This window comes from Corvus kubaryi, unplaced genomic scaffold (genome assembly GCF_017639235.1).
Source record: "Corvus kubaryi isolate FWS band 111438036 unplaced genomic scaffold, C.kubaryi_AGA036_p1.0 37398, whole genome shotgun sequence".
NCBI classification, from domain to species: domain Eukaryota; kingdom Metazoa; phylum Chordata; class Aves; order Passeriformes; family Corvidae; genus Corvus; species Corvus kubaryi.
Window position 1 is genome coordinate 44054597 of NW_024581137.1, and position 24987 is coordinate 44079583.

The 24987-nt window shown below is 39.3% G+C and overlaps 1 protein-coding gene across 18 annotated transcripts in view; it reads left to right on the plus strand.

The window, feature by feature from the left end:
- Window positions 1-24987, plus strand: part of SVIL (supervillin) — a 129703-nt gene that overhangs the window by 71871 nt on the left and 32845 nt on the right. For 6 of the 18 annotated variants that reach the window (XM_042042977.1, XM_042042968.1, XM_042042972.1 and 3 more), the window contains 14 exons: window positions 2999-3056; window positions 3180-3331; window positions 3746-4415; window positions 9479-9562; window positions 11558-12445; window positions 12778-12948; window positions 13576-13610; window positions 14675-14736; window positions 15108-15247; window positions 16005-16100; window positions 17346-17598; window positions 19085-19108; window positions 20119-20590; window positions 22159-22378. In XM_042042977.1, coding sequence (XP_041898911.1) covers window positions 3049-3056; window positions 3180-3331; window positions 3746-4415; window positions 9479-9562; window positions 11558-12445; window positions 12778-12948; window positions 13576-13610; window positions 14675-14736; window positions 15108-15247; window positions 16005-16100; window positions 17346-17598; window positions 19085-19108; window positions 20119-20590; window positions 22159-22378 — 3275 coding nt within the window. In that variant the 5' untranslated portion in view covers window positions 2999-3048. Of the gene's footprint in view, window positions 1-2998; window positions 3057-3179; window positions 3332-3745; window positions 4416-9478; window positions 9563-11557; window positions 12446-12777; window positions 12949-13575; window positions 13611-14674; window positions 14737-15107; window positions 15248-16004; window positions 16101-17345; window positions 17599-19084; window positions 19109-20118; window positions 20675-22158; window positions 22379-24987 lie in introns of all 18 variants that reach the window. The other 12 variants (XM_042042981.1, XM_042042984.1, XM_042042967.1 and 9 more) reach the window with 11 other exon arrangements.

Genomic DNA, 24987 nt, shown 5'->3' on the forward strand with positions numbered 1-24987 from the left:
GTCAAAGAGGGCTTTCAGCATAAACATGCTTATATTCTGTAGCATGTTTCTGAAAGATTTCTATGAATATATATTTCTATAAGAAATCTTTCACCTTAATTTAAGAAGTTTTAAAATATAAGGTGCGCTCCAAATGTACTTTTTGTTTTTCATTCTGGGACAACACAGGGAACAATACTGTTTTTCCCAAATAATGGTATTCTAAAGTAAATTTTGTTTCAAAAGTCTACAGTTATCAAAATTAAGATGCCTCTTGACAATTTACCTTAGAGGATATCCTGCCATAGCATCCTGCTCAACATCCTAAAATAAAGCCTCAAGTTCAGAGCTGTTTCTGAACTGTGGCTGTTCTTCCTCTTGCCCTTAACTGACCAATGGTGCTTACAAAGTATGTTGGCATCAAGTAATCTAGATAAGGAGCTTTTACTGTGAAATTAATTATTTTAAGCTTCTTAGTGTTTTCTTGTGTGCTGAATCAGATTTTTGTGTTACCTTTTAGATAGAAGTGTTGCTATTCTTTAGTGCTCCCATCGTGTTGTTTGTGATGGTCACGTGGGAAAACATCCCATGAACTGATGGAAATTGGCACCAATATATTCAAATTGCAAACTAAAAAGGACAAACCTGGTCACCTAAGTTTGCAAGGGCCAACCAGTGTCCTTGGGAGTGAAGTGTTTCCAACTGGCTTTCATGTTATGAAGTAAAATATTTTATTTGTCAAAAAGAAACCACTAGAGTAGAAGATTTTCTGCATTTTATCTTCTTTTGGGTTTGCTTTTTTTGTGCTTCTTTTCCCCACCTCATCAAAAGAAGAATATTTCTGGAACTACTTTCACAAAAAAACTCTGCAGATGTTGGCCAACCTAGCTGAAATTACTTCTGTAATCTCAATCTTGGAAAAAGTGTAAGGCAGCATAGAGTAGTCCCATGCTATTTTTGTCCCATGTTGTTTGGGAAGGTGTTGGGAGACATTTTTCATGAGACCAGTGCTCTGGTCTTTTTAGGACTGCAAAGTGGTAGTAGAATCTCTGGAACTTCAGCTAGCATGTAGCAAGAGAGTGTTGAGCTAATACTTTGGGAGTTCTTTGGGTGTTCCACATTTCTTGTATGTGGACAACTAATAGTCAAGTTTCCTTTTCTGGGGGTGAGGGGAAAGAAGACTTTTGCTAATAAATGAAGCTGTAAAAGAGCTGTTCTCTGATGATGGTTTTGGTGACTGCATAAATTGGTGACTAGGGGAAAAAAAGGATCAGGACTTGGATGGAATGTGGTTTTACTAACTCTGGGCTCTAGAGGCCTTTGACTTGTCTGAAGACAGACAATTATGGGTTTTCTTTTGACAATGTTATGTATACATAGCCAACAGATAGAACAGAAAAACTATAATAGTTAGTGGAACATAATTAAACAGAAGTAGATTTGGGGAGGTGAGAGCAAAACGTTTCTGAGAAATCATTTCCTTTGGTGTGGATCTGAAATGTAGGCTGGTTTCAAATGGGTAAGTTCTCTGTTCCACTGCTACCACAGCTTGAGTAGACAGGGCAACTGTGGAAAAGTCTGTGAAAACACAGCATAAGGGCTCATCTTTGCTTTGGTGTTGGTTCAGGATCAGAATGTGTTCATTCTTGCTGATCCCACACATTTTATCTGTAGTCCTACTTTTAGGCTTTTCAGCATGTAATGTTGATATGACATTCAATGTCAATAGTATCTATGAGGTATGAGCACTGGTAATGAGTACAGCAAACTTCCTGGATGAGTCAGCTGAGCTGGAACCCTGACCAAGCCATGCATGTTAAGTTCTTCCAGTAGACGGAAGGGAGAAAAGGTGCATCTGACCTTTAAAAGGGTGGTGTTTCAATATTGTTTATCTTCTAAGTATCTAGAGCAATGAAGTCTGGTGGCAAGAAAAAATGCTGATAGGTTTAGCTCTGCAGTGGAACAGTGTCTACTAGACACTCCTCAATCATCAGGTGTTTCTGATGGCAATCTCTGGCCAATTTAGCAGGTGTGGACTTTGGCTTGCTTTAACTTTTGGTCCCTGGGTCAACAGGGTTAGAAGCCCAGAGGTGCGTTGGTCAGAATAGGTGCACACAGCTTTCAGCACCACATGATTGCAAAGGCACAGAGGGGTGTGTGGATGTGCATGTCTGTGTGCTAGGCACACCCCCACCCCAGTCCACTGCTTCCCTTGACAGCCTGGATGGTTTCTCCTCGTGGTGGTAAGAAGTCACACCGCACTTGTTTGCGTAGCACTCACTGCTCCAGTGTGGTTTGCGCATGCACATATGTGTGTATATATAGGGACTACATCATCTGTCGTGCCTCCTCCTGGTTCACTACTATTTTGTGGACTGTGGCAGCTGTCTGCTAGCACTTAACACCAGCAAAGAGTTCAGGGGAAGAGAAGGAAAGTATGTCCAATTAAAACTAGAAGGGAAAGTTAGCAAAATAGAAAGTGATTAACCATGCAGGATATCATGAAGGTGCACAGTAATTTTCACTTCAGCATTAGTCACTGGGATTCTTGGGATTTGATCAATATAAAGGTGTGGAGGAAACTAAGGAATAGGGGACGCTGCTTCTCTTTAAACATAGTCTCTGACCTTTGAGCAGACAGGGTAAGCGGAATTTCCCTACTACCTGGTTTTGAAATGGGTTACTGGAGCATGTAAGCTTGACCTCAGCTAATCAAAATACAACTTGTCCAGTATATACTAGATCTTGAAAACCACTAGGATGGCATAGCAGATTTGGAATTAGCCTGGAAGTACATGGAGGGGAGGACTACTTGGTGGTCACACCTATGTGCCTAATGCACTTTTGACAGCCCAAACTTAATAAACTGGGAAAACAAGAGGAAAATTCTCATTTCCTGACAAAAGCTATTTCAAACCTCTGAGCTTCAGTTGACTGTTCCTTCTCATTCTCTAAATCATTTTAGCAAGTTTTTGAAACTTATTATCCTATAAACTACATAATCTTTTTGTTTTCTCAGTTTCAGAATTAAGAAAACTCTTTGAACCAAACAACCGAGATTTTTTGGAAATGAAAAGGTAAAAGAAAAAAGTCTTTGGCCTGTAAAACAAAACACGCAGCTTGTTTTGTTACCTCCTCTTAGAAACTCTCCCCTTGAATCTTCATGATGCCTGTTTTCATATTTTTCATATATTTTTCAGAAAAGAAAGAATAGCTAGGCGCTTAGAGGGAATTGAAAATGATACACAACCTATGCTTCTACAAAACTGCCCAGGATCAGTCACACACCGTTTACTAGAGGAAGATACACCAAGATATATGCGTGCAACTGACCCATACAGCCCCCACTTAGGTAAGTAGCACATGTCACTCAGTCTTGCACTGATGAATTACTTCATGTTTGCTTCACTACCAGTTATGCAGTACCTAGAGAAGACTTCTACAGAAGAGCTGTGTCAGGTTGTTTGTTCTTTTTTAATTTGCCTTTTAAGTCTCCAGTTGCCTTATACGAGAAAGTTGATTATTCTTACTGCTTTAAAATAACTATTTGATTTGAGAAGTATTACTTATTAAAGAATTATTACTAATACATTTTTCTTAATTGTTTGTATGTGCTTTTGGAGACCAAAGTGCAAAAATATAGTGTGTCTATGCAGTCACTTTGATTTGTAAGAAAATGGGAAGCTTGTAGTTCACTCAGTTTAAGTGGTGGGTGGGATACTTGGAGTTTTGAGAAGGACTTGCTTATATATTGTACTTTTGACAGGAAGATCAAATGAAGAGGAGGAAACTTCAGATTCTTCTGTAGAGAAACAACCCAGATCATCCAGATACCGAGCAGAAATCACAGGAGGTAATACAGAGCCCTTGTACAGTACAGCAAACATGGATGTCCAGGAACTAGAATCAAAAGCAGAGAGAATAGCTAGGTACAAGGCAGAGAGGCGGCGCCAGCTGGCAGAAAAGTATGGATTATCTCTTGATTCTGATTTGGATTCTGACTACTCATCCAGATATACACGGGCAAGGAAAGATCCCGACAGCGTGGAAAGAAAGGGAGTGAAAAGTGAAAGGCAAGATGATGAAAACAAAGACTATGGCACTCTCTATTTGTCCAGGACTGAGACGAAGGCATCAAAGAGTGTGATTTCTGATTCCAAAGAGTGCTCCAGCCACGAAGATAAAGGTGACCTCTTAAATGAAAAGAGTGTTAGAAAAGCAGATGATGACAGTGCCATTAGACAGGCTTCTGACCCTTCAGCAACCTTGGATAGTTCTGTCTCCATTTCACTTTCTGGACAAGAATCTTCCTGCTATAACGAAGTGCCAATATCACCAAAGCAAACCCCCCGAGAGTCCCTCCCTTCACCAAAGCGGGCAGCCTCACCGACCCACTTGCAGAATGACCAGCCCTTGCACAGTAACAGCAGACAAAGGTAAGCATGATTTTTAATTTTTGTTTTGCTGTAGATTCCTTTATCTTAATCAGCTTCTGCATCAGTGTCTACAGTATTAATGAGAATGTATTTATTACCCTTGAAGAATGTATTTAGTTGCTTTGGATGTCTCAAGCTGGATTAGTTGGGTTTATTGTATTACAGTGTGTTTCTGATAAAGGAAGTGGATATATATTTCTTTAATTAGCTATGTCCTTGGTTTCGCTTTATATTTATAGAAGTTTTACTAAAATTAGGCCCTTTGTAGGGAGGACACAAACTAGAAATTGAAGGAGTTATGGTTCTAAATCTCCTTGCGTTTTTTAATAACCTGTTAGAGCGAGTCTTTAACCTTTTTTCTTCTATATCTTGTAATTGTTTGCTGGGAGCTTCCAAGTAGAGGCAAGCTGTATCTCAATGAAGATTTGAATATCTTCATGATTGCTTCTGCCAAAATTTAATTTTTCAGGCTTAAAAGCTGAAGAGTGCCTTGGGTCAGTTGAAATAATAGTTGATTTGTTTTCCTGATGCAAAAGTGTAAAAAACGCTTTTGAACTGTGCTAGTCAATCTTTCAGATAATGCCAGGCATATATGTGCATGAAGGGGCAGAGGAGAGAGTTAGAATTCTATGCTAAATTGTGTCAGATTTGACAAATTTACTACAGTAATAGGGTAAACAGATTCTTCCAAAAGGGAAAAACAATTAGTTTTCACTAATCTTCCATTATAATTTCACAGTGTGGTATAGAAACACTGTCAAGTTCTTACAGTGACTGAAAACAATGCATGACTAAGATATTTTTTTTAAGTATGATTTTCTCTAAGTGTGAGTCTTTAATTTCTTGGTAGGTGGATACATAGAAAATAATAACTGTAAAAATGTAAGTTTAAATGTTGCAACTAAAAATTATGTAAATGAGAACTTAATTTTAAACATATCTGCATAATGCTGAGCAGTGTTGACTGCTCTTAAGAAACTGAGGTAACTGGTATAAACTCAACCATTTACTCTTTCAACAGAGCACAAGAGCTCTCAATTCCCAGGTGTAAGAAATCAGGAAAAGCAGGAAAGACACCAGCATGGATTATTAAAGAAGCAAATGCACAGTCAGGGAGCAGAGACAGTTGTTTTGGGAAGAATATAGGGACACTGCCCAGTTGTGTAGAGATGGGGTTAGGAAGGCCAAGGTGAAGCTGGAGCTGAACTTGGCAACGGATGCAAAGCATAGCAAGGACTTCTGCAGGTATATTAGCTGGAAATGGAAGGTCAGAGCAAAACTGGTAACAATGGACGAGGAGGAGGCCCAACTACTTTTTTGCCTCAGTCTTGAGTGGCAACCTCTCTTTCCACACCTCATGAGTGAGTGGACAGCAGGATTGTGACTGGGGAAGCAAAGTCCCTCCCACTATAAGAAAAGATCATATTTGTGATTATCTGAGGAAACTGAACAAAATTAAGTCTGTAGGACCCAGTTAGATTTATCCCAGAGTCCCAAGGGAATTGGCTGGTATATCTCCATGATATCTGAGCAGTCACGTGAAGTCCCAAGTGACTGGAAAAAGGGAAACATTGCACCCATCTTTAAAAAGGGGAGAAAGGAGGATACTGGAAACTACTGCTCGGTCAGCCTCACCTCTGTACCTGGGAAGATCATGGAACAGATCCTCTCAGAAGCTATGCTAAGGTACATGGAGGACAGGGAGGTGATTCGAGGCAGCCAGCATGGCTTCACCAAGGCAAGTCCTGCCTGACCAACCTAGTGGCCTTCTGTGGTGGAGTGACTACATCACTGGACAAGGGAAGGGCTATGGATGTCTCTGTCCGTGCTCCTGGAAGGCCTTTGAGACAGTCCCCCACAACATCCTTCTCTGTAAATGGAAGAGATATGGACAGACTGTTCAGTAGATGAGGAATTGGTTGGACAGTTGCATCCAGGGAGCAGTGGTCAACAGCTCAGAGTCCTGATGGACAAGTGGTGTCCCTTAAGGGTCTGAATGAGGACCAGGGTTGTTTAATGTCTTCGTCAATGACACAAGGGGGTTGAGTGCACCCTTAACAACTTTGCAGATGACACCAAGCTGAGTGGTGCAGTAGACCCTCCTGAAGGATGGGATATCATCCAGAGGGACGTGGACAAGCTCAAGAAGTGGGCTCATGGGAGTCTCATGAGGGGTTTGGTAAGGCCAAGTGCCAAGTCCTGCACCTGGGCTGGGGCAAGTCCCAGTACCAGTACAGGGTGGGGGTTGAAGGGATTGAGAGCAGCTCTGCCAAGAACTTTGGGGAACTGGTGGATGAGAGGCTGGACATGAGCTGGCAGTGTGCACTTGCAGCCCAGAAAGCCAAATGTGTCCTGGGCCACATCAAAAGGACCGTGTCAGCAGGTCAAGAGTGGTGATTCTGCTCTCTCTGCTACTCTGCTCTCATGACATCCCACCTGGAATACTGCATCTGTAGCTCTGTAATCCTCAGCACAGGAAAGATACAGACTGTTGGAGCAAGTCTAAAGGAGAGCCACAAAAATAATCAGAAGCATGGAGCACCTCTCCTGTGCAGAAAGGCTGAGAGAGCTGGGGTTGTTCAGCTTGGAAAAGAGAAGGCTCCAGGGAGACCTGATTTCAGCCTTTCAGTGCTGCAGAAGATGATTATAAGACTGGGACAGACTTTTTAATAGGGACATTTCTCCTTTCCAATAGGACAAGGAGGAATGGTTTTAAACTAAAAGAGGGTAGATTGATACTAGATATAAAGAAGAAATTTTTTACAAGAAGGATGGTAAAGCACTGGCATAGGTTGTCTAGAGAGGAGGTGCATGCCCCATGCCTGGACGCATTCAGGGTGATGTTGGATGGGACTCTGAGCAACCTGATGTCGGTGAAGATGTCTCTGCTCATTGCAGGGGGAATTGGACTAAATGACCTTTAAAGGTCCCATCCAACTCAAACTATTCTGTGATTCTATGAATAAACAATAATATAATACAAATTGCTGACTGCGTTATCTCTAATTTCATATTCTTTCTGGATGAGGCTTGGGTCAATATTTGCATAAAACAAATTTCCCATAATTGCTGTCTCTCTATCTTTTGAAGGAAACCATCTGCACCCACCAAGATGTGGTGTAGTACTTAAAGCATCTAAGAGCTTAAATTTAGGGTTTGGTCTCTTGTTTGGATACACGTGTAGGCAGTAAGTGGTACTTTAAAGGCCAAGTTGCCAAGAGTCCATTCTTTAACAGCCCTGACACCTTCAGTGACAGTGTGTGCTCAGTGGTATGATATTCAGAGATGTAAGAATAACCTCTCTGAAACTCTTGTCCCTGATCTTGAGTGGTAAAGAAGTTACTGTGTCCATGCAGTCCGTTTAAAGTTAGTGTGGTGGTCTCCTGTAAGGCTATTTGCACAAGAGAAATAAAGGCTAACTTTTTCAGGTGACTGCTGTTCTGAAGTCAGTTCCACATTCTATACAGGCTACAAAATTGGTTTTGTTAAATTTAAAGTTCCTGAGTTTAAATTGGAAAATAAATGCGTCTTGCTTTGGAATATATGTGAAAGCTTTTGTGCCTTCAGTATTAAGAAGATTTAATAATTAATCCAGTTACCTATCACTGAGAAGGTATCATTTGACATTGCCTGCATTTGGCTCCTGAAATGGCTGATTAAATTCAAAACATGGCTTGCATTCTTCTGATTGCACTCTTCAAAGGATGAATGATCAAGTACAAATAATTGCTGCTTGGGCCATGCCCACTATAAAAATGTGCCAAAGTACACATTAAGAGAGAAGGAAGTTCCCATGCCTCAAAGCAATTCCAGCTAGCAACTTCTAGTCAGCTTCTTTGAAAGGGCTTTACCTTCTATTTGGTCAGTTCCATTAGGGATTCAAAAACGTTTGGAAAAAGAGAAGGCGTTTCAACCGTTGGTGTTGGTCGTTGTTCTAACATAGATGTGGATTCAATGACAATGGTAGGTGAGTTCTCAAATTCAAACTTATTTCCATCAAATACACTGTTATCTTCAGAACAGTTGATTTTACCTTTTCCAACTGTTTTTCTTAAAAGACTAGCTAAGAAAAATTGAAATATATGACCTGGAGCTTGATTTGGGATTTTTATCCCAAATGGCTCTTCGGCAATGGAAAGAGCTCTTTCAGATGTAGCTATAAGAATGGAAAGCATCCTGGATGCTCGTCACCTCCAGGGAGTGAGTTTGTAAATGTTAATGTGGCAGGACAGCCTGTGCTTGCAAGGTTAAAAGTATTTGATGTGTTCTGCCGTTGCTGGGGAATTGTAGGTGAAGGTGAACATTAGGAAAGTATTTGAGAAACTGGATGTGGGATGTCTGCAAACACCCTTTCCTGCAGTGCTGCAGGACTTTTAAAAGTTCTTCTTTCTTTTTATGCTTTCAACTCCAAAATGTAAACAGAGTAAAGTCAGGCAAGACTAAATTAGGGGTCACTTTGTTTCGTAAGTTTTTCCTTTGCCAAGTCACCCAGTGACACAGTGTGTTTAACTTGTGCTAACCAGGTGGGCATTTCTGAAGCTTTGCAATAAGGGGTTACAAGAGGAGAGAGGGGTTCTAGATGCTTCTGAGAATTTCTGAGGAAATATGATGTAGCCATGTGAATTTTTCACTTCATTAAATTCCTATTACTGCTTTGTTTTGGTCGCAGCAGTCTTTACCATTTCAAATCACAAATTAAAGGAATGGCTTTAACAACTTTTTCAGATGTCCTTACACAAACTGACCTGCAATGGCAAATGCAAAAATTAGGTTGTGTAGTTGCTTTCACTTCTCAATTTTTGGACAATGTGCACTTGGTAAAGTTACCTCTGTAGATTCTTTAACATTTAGAATACTTTGTATATGTTTGTGGGATTATATAATAGTTTCTGTCACAGTTTATCACCTTTGCATTCAATTAGTGTGCATTGCTTTTGTTTTCTAGAACAGTCCTCTGCAATTGAGTGATCAGAAATAAAAAGCAGTGGGGAGGGGAGATTGGGAGAAATAATGGGAGCATGTGCTGAGATTTCAGAAATTACCTGAAGTTCTGTTTTCTGTAGTAGTGCAGGGAAAGCAAAACCTGAATGGTTTCTTCAGAAAGATTCGGAAGGGGACACACCTTCACTTATCAGCTGGCCCTCCAGGTATCATAAAACATAGCTGTGTGGCTAACAATCAGACTACAAACCTCCCATTTCTTTCCCTTTACTCTCTTCATTTAACACTTGCCCTTAATTTTCCTTTAACAGCAGCAAGTAAGAAAGTGGGGGTTTTTTGTGGATAAACAGCTGTTGAAACTTTTCTGAAGCGTCTGCTTTTATTCTAACCAACAACCAATTGGTGTTTTGATGAAGAAGTACAAAGGCCCCAAGCTTCTTCCACAGCTACTATCATTCTGGCTTCCACAAGATTTCATAACTTCTTACTTTATCTCATTTTGTTCTCTGCAAACCAGCATATTTTTAGGCTGTACACCATTCCATCTTAGCATTCCCTACAATTAACTCCTTGAATTCCAACAGAGATGGTACAAAAGAAGTAAAAAAATAATTACATGGAAAAGTAAAACAAAATCTTGATCAGAGCGACAGGCAGCTGCTTTCTCCTGGTTTGGTAACACGTACAGTGAACCCACCATGAAAAGCTTTTCAAGAAGACTTTTTTTCATGTTCCTGATTAAAGTAATTCTTATAACCCAGTACTAACATCAGTGTGGATGTTCTGGAGAGTGCTTGGTACATGTAGTTCAAATGCTTCTTCAGACTTAACATACTTAATGTGCTTAAGCAACTTTGAGAAGTTTCCCTGATAAGTGCCTAAATCTTCAAGAAGCACTGAAATATTAGAAAGATTGGTGTTTCAAATAACTTCCGATATTCTGAATTTTTCTCTCAGATAATTTGCCCTTTTTTCCCTAAATCTTAGGTTTGTTTTTTTTTTTCTTAATTATGTAAACTCCAAAACATCTGTTGGTAGCAAGCCTGGAATTGCACATACTTTGAGCTGATTGCTTACTTTCAAACAGAGAGCTAGTCTCCTAGCTTGAGTCTCTCTCTTTTCTCAGAATTAAAATAATTTTTTTATACCCATTTGGGAGGGGAGGAAGTACAGGGCTTTCATTTTTAATACTGTGTGCATTATCTCCAGACGCTTGCCCTGTAAGCTGTCTGAGCCTCGGCGAGGCTTTGAAAGTGCTTTACCTGCAGTGATAGCCCCAGAGCAAAGGCTGCCCCTGGCTGCACGTGCTTGCCTCCCACTGTGCTGCCGTGTATTCAGTTTAGAGAGGTTAAATACGAACCTTTTTTTGCATGGATGTTGCACGTGTCCAGAGGTGTTTCTAGAAAACACACTGAAGTAAGGTAACTTTTGGGAACAGTCCTGCAAGTTTTGCATGTTAGAATGTAACGAAACATTTTAAAACAGAACACCTGTTTTGGTTTTTAAATGCCTTTTTCCCTGCAAGGTCTCTGAAGAGCAACAGCCATGCCAAAGTTTTGCTTTCAGTTTTAGCATTTGCCCTTTCAACATTTTTTCTCACTTACTGAAACAGGTTACACTACATGTGACATTTCAGATGTCTTAAATGATACACAAAAACACAAGTAAACCAGTCTCTGGCAAAACATCTGACAGGCTAGATGGAGATAACATGTTTTTTCATTCCTTTCTCCAATGCAACAACATCTTGGTATGACGTAAGCTTCCCAGTGTTTAGACATCTTCAAATATCTGACTGCATACACAGCTGCCAGTAGAATTTGCAATTTCAGGCTGAACCCAACACTCTGATAATATAAAAAGCAGTTTTGATCATCTTGTTTGTTTGAGATTATGGGTATGTGCTGTTTGGCAAATGCAGTTGCAATCTCAGGAGAACATGCTGTATGTTCTCAGAGCTTGCACAGTTACCTTCTCAGGAGTCATGCATGTCCAAGGCCTGTGAATCACTTGACTGTTTTTGAGCAGTGTTACTGCTAAGACTCAGGGGGAGGAAGGGGTTGCATCATAAGATTGCTTTCTTTGATGTATTGTTTTTTATTTTACTACAGTGTTGCTTTCTGTACCCACAGTAGGTGTCTGTGTTCCTTTCCAGATTGGGTATTGCTGTTCACAGCTTTAATCCTTTTTCTTTCTTAAAGAGTAAAAGTTAGAGAGAAATTGGTGAAAGAGGAAAGTGCTCGTGGAAGCCCTGAACTTGCCACAGACACAGTATCTCAGAGAAAATCCCATCCAGTGCCAGCCCACTACATACCTCTTCAGACAGAAACGTCTGCCTTTGATAGGGTCATAAATCAGCCTGTCAGTTCCGTCCGCCAACCAATCCATGGCTATATTCAGCCTGCTGGCATTGCTCACACAGCTCAGCTGATAGCAGCAGAAGAACCAGCAAACGCCTCTGCTGGCAGCCTCCTCCCACCAGACAGTGTAAGCCTCGTAACAAAATCCTCAGCAGCCTCTGCATCAGAGAGTGAACAGAAAGAAGCACCTGGTTATGGAGCAAAACCTGGTGAAGAAGATTCCTTGGAGGGTGAACAGGCTTCCAAAGGCAGAAGACCAATTCTGCCATCTGAGATTCGCAAGCAAGGGAAGAACCATGAAGGCCTCTTTGGAGGAGGAGAATTGGAGACCTCCGTGGGGAGCTCCTCCTTTGCAAGCAAGCCAAAAGTTAACTCAGAAGTTCAGAGGGAGCTGGAATGCAATAAGAGGCAGGCCCCCGAGCAGCAGTTTAAGACCCCTGAGAACATAGAAAGGAGTGAAGCTGTTATGTACATACAGAGCGGATCTGTATTGCAGCCTGACAAGGCAAAGGCTCCTGTTTGGAAAGTGTCAACAACAAAGCATAAGGTCCTGACTCGCTCCATGTCTGACTATACTGTGACTTCTAAGCTAGAAGCTTTTAAAAGTAAGGAGAGCATGGAAGCAAATCCACCAAACGGTGAGATTGGCATGGTTGACACAAAAGTCTCTGTTGCCCAGCTCCGTAATGTCTTTCTGGAGACTGCTAATGCCAACAAGAAAACAGAACTGTAGGTGACATTTCACTCGTATTTTCGTGTGAAACTTGCACGTCCTTGGCAAAATTACACCCACTCAACAGCAGTTGTTGTTCGGCACTTAAAGCACACAGCTTAGCTCTCACCAGTGTGTACTGGAGGCTGAGATGGTTTGAATCCCGCTTTTGTGCTTCTGCTTGCTAGTGCAGGTTGTGATGTGGGGTAGCTGGAATGTGTTCGTCTGCGCATGGTACCGGAGGAGCATGCAGAGTGATCTCTGGGGAGTTGTTGAGATGCTTACATCTATGCTTTACTTCTCTCTCCTATTTTCTTTCCTATGTGCTCTCTATCGTGCGATTTGAAAGTGAATCTCGGTTTGAGATGTCAACAGCAGGTAGTACTGTGTCTGCCAATGGGGACCGTGAAAGAGGGCCACGAAAGGCGAGGCGCTATTTTACTCCTGGTGAAAATAGAAAGACTTCTGAGAGATTTAAAACTCAACCTATAACATCAGCAGAACGAAAGGAGACAGATAGGTAGGCATGTATGTAGCTCTGTGTAGCATTCTGGTGCAGGTAGATTATTAACAAGCTTGTGAAAAGATTTGTTCATGTATTAGCATAAACATTTTGCAAGGTTATTGTTTCTCTTTAAAAACAATCAAGTATTTATTATAGTTTCTTATAAAATGAAACCCCAAACACCCCCCAACAAAACAAATCTGTTGCAAATTCCTCCCATTTGAAATAGTGAACAATGAATCATGCTAAAGTACTGTAGCTGTCTGGTTCTAATGTTAAATGCTTTTGGTTTTATATAAAGGGTCTCCTTTCCATCTAATTTGCTTTATCATTTACTCTCCTTGTAAACCACCAAAGCTACCTATTTTATGTTAAAAGAGCTGGTAGCAAATCTTAAACTTTTATTTTCTGCAAGATGAACTAGAAAGAATTTTCCTTTACTGTATTTAAGTTTGGCTGCAATTGCTTGCCTTTATGCTTTATTAAAGGATGTTCCTAAGTGGACACTGCTGAAACCTGAAAAACAGATAAATTCTCCCACTCTTAAGACTTTGAGGTCCTGCTACTTCAGATTGAATTTGAATTTCATTTTTGATGTCTTCTTTCCAGCTAACTTTTTTCTGTTTGATAATTTTTCACTAGGTCAATTTTGTGTGCAGAAATACCAACTGCTGACGGTATGTTACTGTTTTCTAAGGAAGAAATGGGATCTAATATGTTTTATTTTGTTTCAACTGAAAAACTGTTTGGTGATGCAAACAAAATCCACTTGAAAGTATCTTTACCTATGATACAGTTGAAGTACCCCTTTTCCTTGGGCCACATCTACTACAGACTTGATTTCAAACTCATTTAAGTCCAAAAGTCTGTCTGTGGATACCAAACTTCAAATGGGAGTCAAGCGGAGAATGGCTTGAAACTTTTCAATATAGTTGGGGTTGGGTTTTTTCCTTATTTAGACAATAAATAAGCTAGTTGTTGGGAAAAAAATTAATCATTGATCAGTTTTAATCACTGGTCCAGGACTTATAATTTAAAAAAAGCCTTTAGTATAATGTGAAACTGATGTTGCTAACTTGTTTTTGGCTAAGGAAGTTGCAAAATTCAGGTTATTAAATTACAGGATTCAGTCTGCCATCTTGCTTCTCTTTCCCTCATGTCACCCTTGGCAAGCCTGGCACAAATTAAGTAGGTAATCTCATGAGTAGCTATATTTAGATTTAATGCCTTATGCTATTTGAAAGCTGATATTCCTTGCAGCTCTGGGATGCTGGCTCTTGGATCTGGAGGATGCTGATTTCAGCTCCTGAGGATACCAATTTAGCCTCTGAGAAATGGGGACAAAAGGTGGTAATCAGAATGGTCAGCTAGTAGAAAATAGATGTTAAATACTGTTCATTGACCCTTAAGACAGTCTTTATTTTCTTAGTTCATGTGTTTTCATAGACTGATGCAATAAGTTTGATTATTCATAAAAGGTTGTTTTGATAGCTTGAAAGGACTTGAACTGTCCTGAAGACAAGTCTTTTGTTTGCAAATCATGTCAAGAATTTTCATTTGATGCAATACATGTAAAAACAAGTCAAGTTTACACAACTGGGTTCACAGTAAGTTTTTTGTTAAATGTGAGGAACAGCCAGCTTATTTGCTGATTTGTAATCATTCATTTTAAAAAAAACATTACTCTTAATATGAGCTTGATTCATTATGTTCAGCCTCCTTTTTTTCACCCTTCGTGTAGATGAAGAAAAATTGGATGATCGAGCCAAACTAAGCGTAGCTGCAAAGAGACTGCTTTTTAGAGTGAGTATTACATTTTCTAAATAGAAAGCTGAATTAAACATTTCATATACAAGATGCTGAAGGAACCCAAATTGCATTAGAATGAACTATAATGCAGTTAACCAAGTCCAAGCTACATAAATTTTGTTTTTTGCTTCATTCCCTACCTACACAGTAGACCTGTTGCTCTAAAGCCTTCTTTAAGAATGTCATTTAGAGAGAAGTGTGTAGTTAGTTTTAACTCTGTGGTGCATACTGTGAAATTGCATCTGCTTCTAATTCAGAGGTGGGCATTTGGGAACTTCACTGCTCTACATTCAGGAAAGCTAAGAAGAAAGTATTGCTTCAGAACTTTTCTTCCATAGTTTTAATTATGACATATGTCCTCTTAGGAAATGGAAAAATCATTGGAAATGAAAAATATTCCCAAACCACCTTCAAGAAGTTCGGCAGTGGAGAGAAGGCTGCGGCGTTTGCAGGACAGGTCTCACACACAGCCCATTACCAGTGAGGAGGTGGTCATCGCAGCGACGTAAGTCTTGTGCATGTGTTGGCTCTAACTCCAGCTGCTGCTTTCAAATCTGGGAATAAGCTCCATATCTGTGGTGCTTATAACTTTGTAGCAAGGAAAACATTTATTGCTAAAGGCCTTGAGAGCCACAGGGAAAGCTATATTGGAATTAATTTTTAAATGTAGAGGGACTAGTAAAGCCTAACTTGTATGAACTGTAATTTGGCAGGAAGTTTAGGAACCTGTGGATTAGGTAAATGAGATTAATCATAGCATTGTTTCATAACTCAAATGAAAAGGATAGTTTGTGCTGAGGGAAATCTGCACGATTTCTTATGGAGTGTGTATGTATTGGGGAAAACCTTTTATGCTCTGAAATCTCAAAGGTGCTTTTTGGAAATGCTTTTCTTGCACTCTGCTCATATATCATGACATTTTCCTGAAAAAGGGAAAATAATTTTGGGGGGAAATTAAACAAAGGTGAATGAATGTTCACCTAATGGTCAGCTGAAAGGTAGCTTACTTTATGGGTTATGAATAACTTCAAGAGACAGCCTGTTTGGTCCTCTAGGATTTTAGTTCTTTCAAAGTATTTGGAATTATTTTGCAAATGTTACAGCAGATAACTCAGTTAATTGAAAATCATTGCTGTTTGGTTTTTTTTTCTGTTTTGGTTTGGTTTGGTCTTTTCTGTAGTTAACACTTAATGTATTGCTTTTCTTAATGCTTTTTTCTTCTCTCTCCCTGTGAATTTTCCCTCCTTGGCAATTCTTTAAAGTGAAACTACCCCTGCTTCACGTTCTGTGAATACCCACACAGTAGTGACAAGAGTACCTAGTCCCACTGTAGTTAAGAGCACTGTACAACCTACCAGGTACTGGGGGGGTAAACATGCATGTTACATGGAGCACAAGATTCCTCAATAGCAGATGCATCTTTAAAGCCTTGAATGCCTTTTCAATGTGTCAAGTCAATACTTGTTTCAAGAATATTTAAAACATTCGTCAACTTCATTTATGTTTGCATGATAAAGCAATGCAGCTTTTTTTTTTGTCAGGACCCTTCTAACCACACTTACCTATTGTAGAAGCATATTCTTCTTGTGAAAGAAATTAATTTGCATGTGAGCAAACCTAGCAGAACCCTCTTTGCTCTTGTAATTTTTTTTGTCTGGTAGTATCATCCTAAGATGAAAATAGCGCAGCTGAGTGCTTGATTTCACAAGGAGTACATGTCCTTTGTCTGTCTCTACATATATATTTTTTTAGCTTGCAAAATTAAAGGAAATATAAGAAATTGCACCACCTATAGGAAAGTTACAGAATACTGTTTGCTCGTTCTGAATGAAAGAATTTTAGCGGAGACCATGACAGAAAAAAGAATAATTAGAGAATACTACTAATTCCGTAAATGTGGAAGAAGTTGAACAATAAAATCTTTTATTGTAAAGGTGAATAAAATACATTATTGTAGAGACAAATGCAGTTACAGCTTTTATGAATTAATATGTCTGCCTTCAGCATTGGTCAAACAATCTTCAAAATCAATGGACTGTGTTTCAAAACTATTTTTTGTTGTTGATTTATCCCAGATAATTCAAAACAAAAGACAGTCTGAATTCTGTTCCACTTCAGATTATAAGAGGCATTGCAATTTATTCTAACTTAAAAGCAGCACTAACTTGGAGTTTAAGTCTGTCTTTTAAATGTCTTTATCATATGTGGTCCACAAATTGCTTTCAAAAAAATTGAGCTTTATATAAATTGTACTGTAGGACCTGTGTATGTTCTACAGCAGGCATCCTAAATGTCTCTCCGTAGCTCTGTACTCTGTATAAAGAGATTGTCTGTAAAATCTCTCTTCAATCTTGAATTCCCTTTTAAAAAAACATTGTGTCCTAATCAAATGAATTCATGAATGAAAATGTAACTTTTTTTTAAATCTTCAGCTGTCAAATTAGAAGTCATCATGCCAATGTTGAACCACTGCATACCCACTCAGGCTGCTATATTACATTGGCTATTGTGCTTCACGTGCAGATCTTCTGCTTCTATCAGGTTGAGATTTTAAAGCTGCACAATGGCTTCTTCAAAACTAATTTCCAGTTCTGCTTCTTCAGCTTGCAGGCATCAGCACACCAAAAAATTTTAGCTAAAGAGGAGATAAGAGCAGCCAAAGAGGCGATGGGGCAAGATCAGTCTGAGGAACCAGATTCTTCCACCTTAAGCTTGGCAGAAAAGATGGCTTTGTTTAACAAACTGTCTCAGCCAGTGTCCAGGGCCATCTCCACAAGGAATCGGGGAGATATGAGGCACAGGAGAATGAATGCTCGTTACCAGACCCAGCCAGTCACTCTTGGAGAGGTTGAGCAGGTAAGTGCCATCATAACTGTTCTGCATTTCTTTTTATTGGAGAAAACAGCTTCAGTGTAAGATACCAAAAAGTCTGGCCTTTCCTTTGCTCTGAGCTACACACAGAGGAGAAAGTTTGTGAGGAAGCAGCCTTCTGACATTGAGGAACAACATTCCCTAAAGCGTTCAAATTTTTTGGTACGGTTTTCTTCTTTTTTTAAGTAATTCATGAGTATATCGACTTCCTGCCTGGTGCAAGTTGTACCTTTCACAGTGTCTGTCATTTCCACTAGAGTATTACAGGTCTTCTAAAAGTAAATTCCTGATCAAAGAGGTAAAAACTGACATGCATCATTTTGCTTTAGGTGTATTTTCAGCAAATTTTGAAGCTTTGTCATGTGCAATTTTCAGGCTCTTTCCTGAAAGCACAATATATTTCTGTTATTAGCTAGGACATATTCTGTCATTTTCCTCTGGGAGGAGGCATTGATTTTTATCTGTATTTTTTTTCCCTAAAAGCAGAAATACTTTTGAAATTCAGGAAGTCAAAGAGAAATTATTTAATGTGTGCAGTGAAATTTGGCTTCCTGTTCTGGAATACTTCATCTAATTGGAACTGCAAAGGAATGCCTTTTTAGTGAAGCCTGAGCATGAGGTGGCCCCAAAGTGGTCTTTTAGAGCTGTTCACAATAGCAGAAGCAGCAGTCCCTTCGCATTACAGCTTTAAAAGAAATCACTTTAACAGTGAAGCACAACTCCTATGCATGTCATATTTCTAGGGGTTTGGATAAATTTGAGTGTTAGAAAGTTCCTACCCTTTTCTTTCTATGTATTTCTTTCATGATTATACATTTTACGTATTTTATAGTAACAGAACAGTGAGAAAGCAGGGTTTCTCTAAACATATTGGTGCAAAGCTCTACAGATTATAATTGTACTTTATGCCTACTTCACTTACACACGAAGTAATAATAAATGCTTGACAGATTTATTTAAGCAAGATTTCCAGACCTTACATAGTCCTTTTTCCATTCACTTTCCATGTGCCAATCACTGTCACAGCCTGGCCTCTTTAATGATTGTGTCACTAACTTGTTTGGGGGCCGGGAAGGTTATGAACAGAAAAGGGCTGAAGCAGATGGGGAAGAAGTGACAATCGCATTACTTTGTGAGACTTCGAGAGCAAACACGCTTTTCAAGCAAGGAAAATCAGAGGAAGCATGTTGTGTCATCTCTTTCTGAACCTAGCAAATGAAATCAGAGTTGACTCTGAAACAAGCTCAATGGGAGTGTATCTTCAAAAAGACTTTCTGTAGTGAACTGTTCATTTGGAGTATTGGGGGCTTTTGAGATGCAGGTATGGTTTTTCTGGGAAGAACCAAAAGAGAGCTATCAAAATAGATAACTAGAGGTTATATTCCCAAAATGCACATTTGAAAATGTAAATATCTTGTCATTAAAACGGAATTCACTTTTCTAATCTCCTCTAAATTTCTAATTCTGATAGATGCAATGGAAAAAAAATAAACTGGTAACTATTTTCTTAATCTTGCTTTAGAATCTTTGGGCTAACATAGTCTTTGCTCTGCTTTCCAGTTTGTTTAATGAATGACTGTGTTGTCAAAGTTTTATGGAACCTGCATGCGCATTTTAAGTTCTGAGCTGATTTCCTCCTACTGGTGTGATCTTGTCCATTCTTTTGCACACTGTTCACTAGCTCTGCAGTTTAAGAAAACATCAAAAAAAAACCCTCTCCAGATGTGTATGAGGCATATTTGTCACTCTCTTTCATAGCCTTTGTCTCCTTTGGAGAAGGAAAGCTCTGCATTTCAGAAAAAAAAAAAGCATCTTAACTGTATCTAGGAAAATTTTACAAAATTATTATTTTAGAAGAGTAGAAAAGATAATTGTTCCACCGTGGGGACTGGCAAAACAAATTTGGAAATATTTTTAATATGCTTCTTAGGCTCAAATACTTTGCTCATGACAGGCAATGTTTATATTTGAAAAAGTCCTGCGTGAAGGTGATTTGTGTGGCAGGAGCATCAGGAATGTCTGCCCTGGGTTAGGACAGCACGGAACAGTCTCTCCCTGGCGCTGAGCGGGCACCAGGGCTGGGAGCTGCAGAGCTGTGCCAAAGCTGATGTGTCCTGCTGAGATGCAGAGTTGATGAGCCTGGTGGGCACATCGCATGTCATCCAGCTTCTGGAAGCTGAACTAATGCCTTCCCCCAACGCTGCAGGTCCTGAGCCCTGACACAGCGTGTTGCATGTTCCCCACACACCCCTTGTTACTAAAGATGTTGCTGTTCACGTGCAGTTGTTTTTACCTTTGGTGGAATAACCCATCTGCAGACAAATTACAGGGGCATTGTTGTTTTCCTTATCTGTTTCTGTCTATAGTGATAGAGTACAATATTTACATGAAAACATACCTTTGAAGGACTGATGGGATTTGACTGGTTTTTGGAATTGGTAATTTCAGAGCTTGTAAGTCCTATTTGGGTTTTTTGGGTTTGTTTTTTCATTTTTTTCTTCGTAGGTACAAAATGAAAGTGGAAAGATCGCTCCCCTGTCAACTGCAGTTGCAACATCGATTTCAGCGATGGCCTCTGCCCTTGCTCCGCTGTACGGGGACCTGCCCGGGAAGCCAGGGACTGATGGAAGTGTGAGTGCTGCCACGAGGTTCCACCCTGCAGCAGAAAACTTGGACTCATCAGGAAAACGCGCTCAGAAGTCAGAACAGTGGCATCCCTCAGTGGAAGGACTAGAAAGCAGAAGAGCATCAAAGAAACATGAAGAAGAAAGAAAGAGGTTTCTAGCGCATGAAGCTAATGAAATTAAAAAGTACAGCTCCTTTGAGGAAGAAACCACACATCCTGTTCCTGAAAAAACAGGAGGCCACCATAAAGAGACAGCATACAGCTTCCTGAGGAAGGGCAGCTTGGAGCTGTTTAGTTCACAAGCACTTTTTCAGCCTCTTGAACAGAAGGAAATTGATACTGGCATGCAAGGTAAATGGGAAGTCAAAAAAGGCCAGTCCTTTGAAGAAAAGATGGATTCGAAAAGTGTTATGAAAAGCAAGACTTGGCAAAGAGGTGTGGTAATTACTTGCTGTTAGTGTGGTCTCATTCAGCAAATGGTGCTTCAAGCTTTATCAAGGATGGTTATGTTTTCTTTTTCTAACACTGCTTAGAAGTAGAGAAATATCTGGGAAGTATTAAGTTTTACAAATATATTGTATTTTTTATTCTTTCAATTTTTTCAGTCTTTAAAGATGGCTCAGTTTTATTCAGATTTATTTCCTTTGAAAGAAGTGGTATTATATGCTGAAGCTAAGATTTATTCTCTCCTTTTTTTGCCCTTGCCCCTGCTCTCCAAAATTCTGAACAAACTAAACTTGCTGCTCTGGGTCAGTTATCTGCCCTTAACTTTTGCCTTGTTGTGCATACATAGTTCTGAATTACCTACGTATGTGCATACATAACTAGTAGTGGATAATTTTCAGATAATTAATTTTGCAAAACTAATATTATTTTCTCCTTAATGTGGTGATGAAATAAAAACCAATAAATTCTCAGAGCAATTACATTTTTATATGCACAGCATAATTTAAACTTAATAAATAAACTTGCCCATCTTTATTTAAAGTACTTTGGAAATAAACAGTGAATTTGGTCATTGCAAAAGTCCTTCTATTCTATTGAATTAGAAGCCCCCCCAAGACAGATGTTGTATTACTTTTCTGTTTTATTTTGATGGGTAACAGGATCACAGTACCCTGTAGCAATAAAAGCATTTTTGTGTTCATCCTGTGAAGTTAATTTATTCTGAATTTAATGGTCTTCACACAGGCATAGAGAGGAAGGTACAGTTCTGCCTGTATTCCTCTAAAGCAGTATTCATTCTATCTAATTGGGCTTTGATGACTGCAGAGGACATGGAGACTGGGATGTAATAGGAGCAGTCATGTATCAGAGGGGTGTTGTGTTTATAAAATTTCAAAAATAAAAATGAAGATCGCTTATATTTCTTTAAGGATATCTGTAATGGTGCATTTATCTTTCATCAAGGCAGTTTTTCCTGTGGTTTAATTGCTGCTTGAAAAAACAAACCCAAAAGCCCCCAACACACCCCTAGAAAATAATACCTCTATTAAGCTATTAAATGTCTTCCTAGGATGCTATTCAAGCATTAAACTGCTTTACCAAATAGTAAATTTCTTGTTTAAATTTTGTCTGCTTCTCTTCCCCTGCTCTTTGTTCCCTGTCACTTTCATCTGTCCGTTTTCCTGTTGCTGTGATGATGGGAGCAGCAGTTTGTGCCTCATCCATGTGAAGTTCAGAATTGTGTATTGAACATGATATTCTGTGGCTTCATGTGACCATCAGTCAAATGGCTAGTCCCAGCAGCAAGTAATACTGCACAACTAATCTTTGTACTCTAGCTCAGCCTGAAGTTTTTCCCTGTTAGAATAGTATATGATGTGAATGTTTAAAACACAGATTTGCTTCTTCAGTGTTAGCAATGTAAAGTGTCTTTGAGAACAGAACTAATTCAGCACTTCTCTTTTGAATGGCAGACCATGCTGAGCCTTCTTCTGAACTCACCAGCACATCAGCCATGAGGACAGTTTCACAAACTGCAGCTGCAGCATCCTGTAGACTGCAGGAGCTCTCTGAACAATTGGAAGGCAAATTTTATAAGAATTCCTGTGAGATGTTTTCCATGGGAGAGAGCAAAGCACAAACAGCTGAGGATGTCCTTGATAATTCCAGCAAAACTATGTCAATTAAGGAAAGGTACTTAAATTTCTCCTTCTTTTTTTTTAGTGATCCCTATAAATACAGTTATTATATTGATGATGGTATAAAAAGAAGCTTTAAAACTGTTTCTGAAAAAGCTAAGTAGTGATTATTAGGCTTTATTGTTACTAACAGTAGAAACATGCAGCTAATCTGCCTGACATGCTTATAAAGCAGATGATGGTGAATGAGAATTACCATTCAAGAGAACATAATAACCTGATTTTGAAAGAGCCACCTGAATAATCAATGAGTATTTCAGAAAATTAAAGTTGTAAAAAATACATGTTCTAATTACCTTTATACTCATATACTCAATATACTTCTCCAGATTCTGCTTTCAGTTACAACAGGTATAATGGGATTCTGGTTTATTTTAGTAACCATTTTTTGTTGGTCTACAGGAGTTCCTTAAATAAGCTGAGTAGAGGAAGTCACAAATAGGGACGATCTTGCCCCCCCTACTTCATGGTTGCCACTTCTCAGAACTTACTGTAGGGATTTTAAAAGGACAGTAAGTTGGACAGGTTTATTGGAGTACTAGAAATACTTTTTCCAACCCAAGATCATTCTGATCTGAAACAAAACATTAAGTCCTGCACTTGTGCAGAGAGTATGAGTTCAGGGTTGAAGTGCCAATAGCTGCTGTAGTACTTGTAAAAGTTTTTCTAATTTAGTTACAACCTTAGGAGTATAAACTCAGTCCCAAACTGGTAGCAGTCCAGTGAGTAGAATTACGATTATTTGGCCTATTTTTACTTCAGTTTTTCTGCAGTGAAAGCAAAATCAATAAATGAAAATAGCTGCCTGATTAAACTTTCACTGTGTAAAAGTATTCCCTCACTTTCTGAGGGGAGTGTGATATTAGGCATTCTGAACCTTTTTTTTTCTTTTAAACATGATTCCAAAGTTTGCTTCTTAAATGCGTGTGTTTCTAGGAGGCACGTGAGTTATTCTTATCAATAGAGCATTCCCACTCCCTGTCATCCCCCTTACACAAGGTGGTGCAGGGGCAGCTGCAGTAGCTGTGCAGTCTTAGTGCCCTTCTGAAGGATGTACTTACCTTTTTCAGTTTCCTGTTGTTTTGTTTAAAGCAACTTTCATCCCTTCCCCATCCCCCTCCTGTAAATGTAAATTGTCTTGGCAGATAAGGTTTAAGACCAGTAACTTCTGGTTTATAGGCGATAAATGATCTACCATCCCTGATCCTGGTGGGGAGAAAGAGGTAGGAGGGAAGGGAAGATCCAAGTTTTAGCAGCTGTTTCAGTCCTAACTTTAATGCCTCAGCTGAGTTGGTCTGATGAGGAACTGAAGCCTGTCAGTCACACAAATCAGGAATCACTTTTGTTAGGACTCCAAGACTGTCTACTCAGTCCCAGAGCTGACAAAAGAAAATAACTGCTGTCTTGTCAGGAATTTGTATACCCTGATTCCACAAACATCTGTAAATGACTGAGCTGCTATCAAAATGTTTTAGCCTTCCAAAATACCAGAGTAGTCTACTTCTTGTCCCAGAATTAAAAGACTGCAACCAGTAAGTTTCTTTTGCTTGGCTGTAGTCAGTGCCAAGTATTCATAAACATCAAAGAACATTTCTGCTAAAGATTAACTATTACACTTTGATTTATTTTTCCCTTTTACATTCACTAACTTCATCTTCCCATCCAGTGGATTTTTCTGGCTGTGTCAGACATTCTTTCACCTTATGGAAGAACAACTTTTCCACACATGCAATTTGTATTTGGGCAGGATGCATGAATTCTGGTCTGGATGAAAGTGATTTTCCACAAAGACTTGCTTTACTGAACTAATATTATCCTTGTAGAGTGAGTGTGTGGCTGGTATTTTCAGAATTACCTATATTATATGGAAGAATGAAAATCATGATTTTTTAAGGAGGAAAGACACCTATACTTTCTTCTCCTCTCCTTGTGCATTTATGGAGACCAAAGGCCATCCTGTCCGCTCTGCTGTAGAAGTCAGGTGCATGCCATGATCACCATTTAAAAAAGCTACAGATGATTAATTTCTGGTGAATGTCTTACCATCATTCTCGCCTTCTCAGGAAAAATCTAGCCTAAACTTAGTTTTCAACCTTTTTTGATGTATGAATTCCTGAACAATACTTTCTTATGCAGTCTGGTCCCCACTGTATTGAAGCTATGCACTCTTTTAACAGTCAGCTTCCTTTCTGTAGTTCTGTATTTCATATTGCCCTCCAGGATTTGTGATTTATCTAAAACAGAACTGGTCAAGTGCAGCCAATGGAGTACACATGAAAACCAAGCCTGTGTCCAGTTTATTCTATCTCAAGGAGAAGACCAGCAGCTACTAAAGATACTAAAGATACTAAAATCCTGCCACAGAAGAAAGATGTGCCATTTTGGACATTTTTTGCCAGGATTTTTACCAAGGCCTTTCATGCAACTCTCTTTGTTTAAGCAAAACCATTGTTCAGATCTTGTTTCTGTTCCCCTTTAGTATTCACTACCCAGCATTTAGCCTTCAGCTCTGAAAGCTTTTGCCTTGAGGCCACCCTGACACCTCTGGGGTGAGGCTCATTCTATCTTGATGTCACTGATCTCAGTAGCAAGTGAAAGAAGGAT